The sequence below is a fragment of the Propithecus coquereli genome, unplaced genomic scaffold (genome assembly GCF_000956105.1).
Source record: "Propithecus coquereli isolate 6110/MARCELLA unplaced genomic scaffold, Pcoq_1.0 Scaffold236, whole genome shotgun sequence".
NCBI lineage: Eukaryota > Metazoa > Chordata > Mammalia > Primates > Indriidae > Propithecus > Propithecus coquereli.
Window position 1 is genome coordinate 2,749,130 of NW_012147908.1, and position 6,766 is coordinate 2,755,895.

The window sequence follows — 6,766 nt, forward strand, 5'->3', positions numbered from 1 at the left end:
CCCTTCTGCCCTTACCTTCTACAAGACTCTGCCCTAGGCAACTGGAATTGTCTACTTATTCCTTCCTCACAGGGTACTTTCTTAGAAATAATGACACTCCGCTGACACTAGCAATTAGTAACTATACTAATAATAGCATTAACAGTTGACATCTCGCATTTTACATGTATTATGTTTCTCAAACTATGGTGAAGGACAAGTTTTCTTTCCACGATCTGTCAAGGATCAACACTTTCATAAAACACAATCAAACGAATTATTAGAAAAATGAAAGTAAAGACAAAAAGCACAAGCCTAAATTTGTATTAGATTTGACTGACATAAAATTCTGTGAAATCACTATAAAGTTTCGAATCCTATTTCTATATTTATCTCATCATAGACCAGCGTAACAAATATAACAACTTTGAGTAGCGCTATATTAGCTCTCTCAATCCTTAGAATAATGAAGTAGCTATGATCATCCCTGCTAGTCTGAGAAGGACTAAGCCACCAAAGTCCAGTGAAATTGACGCTAAGGGCCTGCTATCCCTACCCTCATCTAGACCAGAACTGGCAAACAGGTTTCACCTCCTGTGCCTACTTCAACAGAGGGTAGCTTTCTGAAGCGCCATGTTGAGAAAGGTTCTGAGGCCTCCCTGGGCTCAATGAGAAAGCAGTTGATGACTGACCAGGCACCTGTGCCATGGAGACAAGAGTGGCAGCTTAGATGCCCTGCATTTGCCACCCGGGATCAACATTTTTCCATGTTCATAAGTAGAATTTACCTTGCCATTCCTTTTCCTGGAATGTTCTCCCAATATATGTATGGTTTTCCTTACTTCTTTCAAGTCTTTACTTAAACCATTTTGCCAGCGAGGCCTCCCCTAGTTTCCCTAACTAAAATCCCAAGTCCCCGCCCCTTCAGAACATCTCATATCCTGTTCCCTGCTTTATTTCTTCTCCCTGCTCAGCACTTACTACCACCTAATATCCTTATTTATTTTGTTTGCCTGTCTCTGCCACTATAATGTACATTCTATGAGGGCAGAAATTTTGTCTCTTCTGGTCACTACTACATCCCCAGAGCCTAGGACAGTAACTGACATGGAAATGTCTGTTGAGTGAATACTTCCAAATTGAACGAATGAAATCATAAGGTTTTGGGGATGGGGTGGGTGGTGGGAGTTTGGGTTCACACAGTAACAACATACCTGCAGTCACCTTACACGGGGAGACCCCATGGTAGGTCAATCTGCACAGGGTGCAGAAGGCAAAGTTGCAGCTGGAGCAGATGCCCATGGTGCAGCCAGGCTCCTGCATGACAGGCAGCTGGCAGCAGGGGCGGGGGCAGTACACCACATCCGCCATCAGGTCCAAGGTGGACTGGAGGAGAAGGCGGTCATAACGGGCAAATAACTCTGCTTCCACTAGCTCTTTGACCTGGAGGAAAATACAAAACACCATAGGTTTGATGATTCCACAACCAGTTCTGATCCTGAGGAGATTCTTAGGATGCTGGTGTAAACCAGATGGACATATAGATTAAAACCTCTACCTCAGCCTGAGCAAGAGTGAGACCCACCTCATCTCTACAAAAAATAGAAAAAGTAGCTGGGTGTGGTGGTGTACACCTGTAGACTCAGCTACTCGGGAGGCTGAGGCAGGAGGATCACTTGAGCTCGGGAGTTCGAGGCTGCAGTGAGCTAGCATGATGAGGCCATCTGCACTCCCACCTGGGTGACAGAGGGAGACCCTATCTCAAAAAATGAAACAAAAAAACCCTCTATCTCACTTCAATATCAAACCAAGTATGGTACTAGTCCATATCTTGACTGAGATGGTGGTTGCATGGGGCTATATCTTTGTCAAAACTAAGCAAACTGTACAATTTAAATGGGTATAGTTTATTGTAAGTAAAATTATGCCCTAATAAAGTTGAGTAAAAAACCAAAACACCAAGTAGGCTTTATTTATGCTAAAGTCTGTAAACAAGTGGGGTAATCATTCCAAGGGATTCCCCCTTCAGATCCCAACCTCATAAAAAGACAGGCCAGTGCTTCCCCAAGGTTGATGGGATCCTAGCAGATATACAAAGTAAATCACTAGAATTACTTCATGATTACTTTTTTATTGCCTAGGACCGCCCATTCCAAGGCCAGCAAAGGAAACATTTACATTTGCTGAAACGGTAGTATAAGACCACAGCATTGTTACTGGACACAGTGAAACAACTTGTGAGTTGGCTTCAAGGCCTTCAGGTGCTCTGGGAGCCTTGGGAAGTTCTAAGAAGGTATCTCCCTTTGTGAAAGATAATTAAGAGGCAACTGTCAGCAGGGTAAATATTTACCTGACCAGGCGTGGCCACTGAAGGGCACTTTGGTTCTGGGCAGTTGAGGCACTGAACCTGGCCGTCTCTGATCTGGATTTCAAAGTAGTCCTTCAGACAGGCTTTGCAGTACACATGCCTGCACTCCAAGAAGTACATGCATTCGCTACCCAGCTTCTCACAGAAACAGATATTGCACAGGAACAATTTACTATTAAAGCATTTTATCTGCTGAGCTTGATCAAAGTCCAAGATTTCCTGGATCAGACTTGACAATGATTCCACATCCTGCACGGCTCTCTCGTCCACAACTTCCTCTTGGTCTACATCAGATCCAGCAGCTCCTCCAAAATCTAGCTCTGTTTTGGGAGAGGCTTGAGCCATCCTTCTCTGCACTTTTTTCTGAGAACCCATCTTAAGTTCAAAAGGAGAGACAATATTCAGGTATGCTAGGGTCTCTTCCTTAAGAAACTGCATCCAGGCAAACAGGACCACGCTGCCACGGTGTTCTTCCCATAGGTTGTCTAAGTGCTTGCATAGGGCAGATAGCTAGGAGAAAACACACAAGGTTGCTGGTGAGTTTGAAAGATGATGCTCTTGCCAACTTTCGGTTTCCCTAGAAATCTTTTTAACTTGAAAGTTAGGCCCTTACACTTTGTAACACTATTTTTTACTGCTGTGATACACTGTGCTACAAAATAGTACCAACATTCTTTTCGAAGCACTTTTTAAACTATTCAGCAACATGAGCCAGAGTAGAATGTAAAGTCAGAAGCAAGAAGTGCCATGAAAACAAGAGAAACAGCAAGACTCCATAAGAAGGAAAACTAGATTTACAGTTGAGCCACTGAAACGGAGGACTTGGTCTGTTCTTTACTCATTCTTTACTTGTTCTTTGTCTTAGCATTGCTATATTATGTCACGTAGGAGAAAGAGATCTAGTTCTAAAATGAACTTTCTCTTCCTTTCGGAGTCCTAGCCCTTTGGACTAGGGATCATGGAATAACGGTTACAAAGAACAGTTTAAAAATTAAATTCTAACTTTCAGTCCTATCAAAAAGCCAACTCATCTGAAAAAATTACTAACAATTCAACCTTAGTCCTTGTTTTTCCAATTTACAAGCTGCTTTTAACTAAGCAATGTGGGCTTACCTGAGCTTCTGGCTAATGGAGGGAAGGCAGACTGACTCTGACTCTAGACATAATCACAAGCTCTCAACATGGTTTGGCTGCCACAGAGAAAGCTCACCCTTCCTAAGCTAAGCAATAAAAGTTAAATTATTTTGACTTTTCCTCTTTAAAAGTGGTCTGTTCAATTCGAAAGGCAAACATAAGAGGATTTTTCCATTAGAAATATAAAATATTTGTAAGTAGAGCTCAGGAATTATAAGCAGCTTTCCTTTTTTAGGTAAACATCCAAAAATAAGCCTTCCAGATGGCAAACAAATTTTGTAAATTTAAATAACAAGAAGACTACATTTTCTGTTCCTTACTTTGTTCAGTGCTGCGCAGGAACTACCTTAAATACTTATGGATGAATTGAGACTGGACAACTAATGCTTTTTTACATTTGCATGAATATGATCACAAGATCAACCATGCTTTTTAGGAATCTGCTAAAATCCATGAATGTGATAAATACTAAAAGGGAAGCTCGCAGCGAGCTGTGTGAGCCACCAAGTGCAATGAAGAAGCCATTCTCCTCCGTCCTTTTTACTCCAGTCCCTTCTCAAAAGAGGCAGCTGGGATGCATGTGAATGTGAAGGGTGGAGGAGATAAAGAGCAAGAGAAACTGTGTGCAGGTACACTGAGGGAGGAATAACGGAAAATACTAGAATACTAAACCTACTTCCATCTACCCACCCCAATTCAGAGAATGACAGGTCCATGTGTCAATTTCACTATCGACAGGTCAGATTGATAATGCCAAGGAATCAGGGTGCAGCAAAGAAGAAATAAACCAAGAAGGAACATAAGAGACCAATTAAAATGTCAATTACATGCATAAAAATTTATTTGACAAAGAATTCTACTATAATTTTAGCTGTAAAACAAAAATGAACAACCCTCCCCCAACCCACCTCCTCTCCTCCCCCAAAGCCAGCATTTGGTAGATGTGCCGGTTGGCTATAATCTGAAACTGCAACCATACATCCAGTTAATCTACCCGTTTTGTGCATGTGTGTGCACGCACACGCATAGATGCAAAGTATCAAGAGCTCCCTGGAGAAATGGAACTATGAATATTAAATATCTAAATAATTCAGTCAACTATCAGTGACTAAATGTCAAACAGTCTTGGTATTCCTGGGCAAATAATCAACTGTCTTGCATCTATTGCTTCTGGTACAGATAATAGAATGCAAAGTAATATTCCTTTTTATTCTACATGTATTATTGTCCTTTTTTCAAGTTTAATCTTGTTTTTAAACCACAAGCTAAATTTTGTAAAAGCACTCTCATCTAAAAGATTAGACTGGACTGGTGGATGGAGGCATGACAACTATATGATCAAAAGGGAAAAACTGATGAGCTATTCCTTGAGGTCAGCAACTCTTGACAGCTTTTGTCTTAATATACATCAGCCTATCAATCTTCATCAAAATTTCTAGGAAAGTAGCTGCTATTGATCCATTATCTATCCCAGAATACTTAAGATTAGCTTCAAGTCATGTTTATGTCTTAATCAAGAGTTGAGGTTGTTACTATAAAAGGATATATAACCCAGAGGAAATCAAGGTTCTTAATATAAGGTCTCGGGCCTTAATGAGCTCTCTATAGGAATTACACACATTTCAATTTGTGTGCATTTATGTCTATGTGACACCAGTCAACATTTGTTATTAACATACAGATTTTTTTTTAAAGAAAAGCAATCATATTTACTCAGAAAATTTGATTATAACTACATTAACTCAATCTTTAGTCCTAATTACAATCAAATCTTTCATTTAAGGAACGGATAAGAAACTAAGAAAAAAAGTAAGGACAATGAGGAGGACCTCATAGTCTCCATTACAATAGTTTAAATTAAAAAGAGCAAGACAAGAAAGGAAACAACACACTCGATTAAAAATTACTCCTACTGCACTTCATAATGATTAATTGTTTTAATCACTGCCATTCCTTTTTAAGACACCAAACATTTTCAATTCATCAACATTAGGATTCATGAAGTCAAGGGGAAAAAAATTATAAAATCAAAGCCATTTGTTCTCTTCATGCACTGAATTTAAGATCATCAAGGTAGTCTTCAATTAAAGATGATTTTTTAAGTTTCTAAAAATGGATAGGAAAAATTAAGTTTCGGGTCTAACCTGAGTTGGTGACAGCCATTTGCCACTAAGTGTGAATGAAGGTGGGGAGGAGGATGGATAATCTGGTGGCAGTTCAAAGTTCAGCACAAGAGGAGGCAGAAAGCAAATGGTGTATTCAAAGCCACTATTCTGGAGACACTCATTTGAATTGCCTGAACCAAAAACAAAGATTAGAAAGGATCAGTTGGTCAACACTTGAGTGTCTATTACTGTTGAGCAGTGCTCAAGAAAGACTTAATGCTTTAGTTGAGGGGGTAAAAACGCTCCCATAAAGCACTATTTCCTAATTTTAACTTCATAGCCACCACCTTAAAAAAAAATCTTATAAACCCTTGAAAAATCTACCAAGCACCATGAAATGTATAATGAAGATACACAACTTATTCTTGTATACATTTCTGAGTACAATTCCTAACACTAATGACCAAGTAACAACACAATGTTGTGTTTTCTTGTTGGTTTGGTTTACAGATGATTAAAGACACAATCTAGAGAAAAGGATGTTTATTTCTACCATACAGCCATGACCTACTTAGACCAGTATGCACCAACTATCCATGAATCATAGCTGAGAAAATCTATACCAACACAGTGATCTCAAGCTTGAGAGCATGATACAACACACAACACTCTCACAATCAAAGCTTCATTTAAATTGTCACACTTACTTTCTTTACTCAATCCATTTCTAGTAGAAACATTTTGAAAAAGTATATACATCAAGGTCTTCTGTGAATGTATCAAAAGTAGTTTTGTTTTTTCTGAAGCAAAAGGTCACAGAGTAACAGCATGTATCACATTACGGCAGTTGAAATGATTCCGGAAACCAAATAGTATTAACAACCACCACGGTACTTTAGAGTTTTCCAAGTGTTTTCACATACATTATTTCATTTTCTCTTTGATTATCTCTATTTAACAGCCAATCAGCTGGGCACAGTGCCTCACACCTGTAATCCTAGCACTCTGGGAGGCCAAGGCAGGAGGATCGTTTGAGGTCAGGAGTTTGAGACCAGCCTGAGCAAGAGTGAGACCCTGGCTCTACTAAAAAAAAATTAGCTGGGCAACTAAAAATAGAAAAAATTAGCTTGGCGTGGTGGCATGTGCCTGTAGTCCTGCTACTCGGGAGGCTGAGGCAGGA

General features: G+C 39.7%; 1 protein-coding gene across 1 annotated transcript in view; it reads right to left on the reverse strand.

The window, feature by feature from the left end:
• The window catches only part of RNF14 (ring finger protein 14), an 11,902-nt gene extending 5,572 nt beyond the window's left edge, over positions 1-6,330 (reverse strand). Inside the window, exons 1-4 of the mRNA XM_012645823.1 lie at positions 6,294-6,330; positions 5,626-5,777; positions 2,330-2,857; positions 1,194-1,422 (exon numbers count right to left, since the gene is read on the reverse strand). Of these exons, the coding sequence (XP_012501277.1) occupies positions 1,194-1,422; positions 2,330-2,785 (685 nt within the window). The 5' untranslated portion in view covers positions 2,786-2,857; positions 5,626-5,777; positions 6,294-6,330. The remainder of the gene's footprint in view (positions 1-1,193; positions 1,423-2,329; positions 2,858-5,625; positions 5,778-6,293) is intronic.
• Positions 6,331-6,766: the final 436 nt, after the last annotated feature.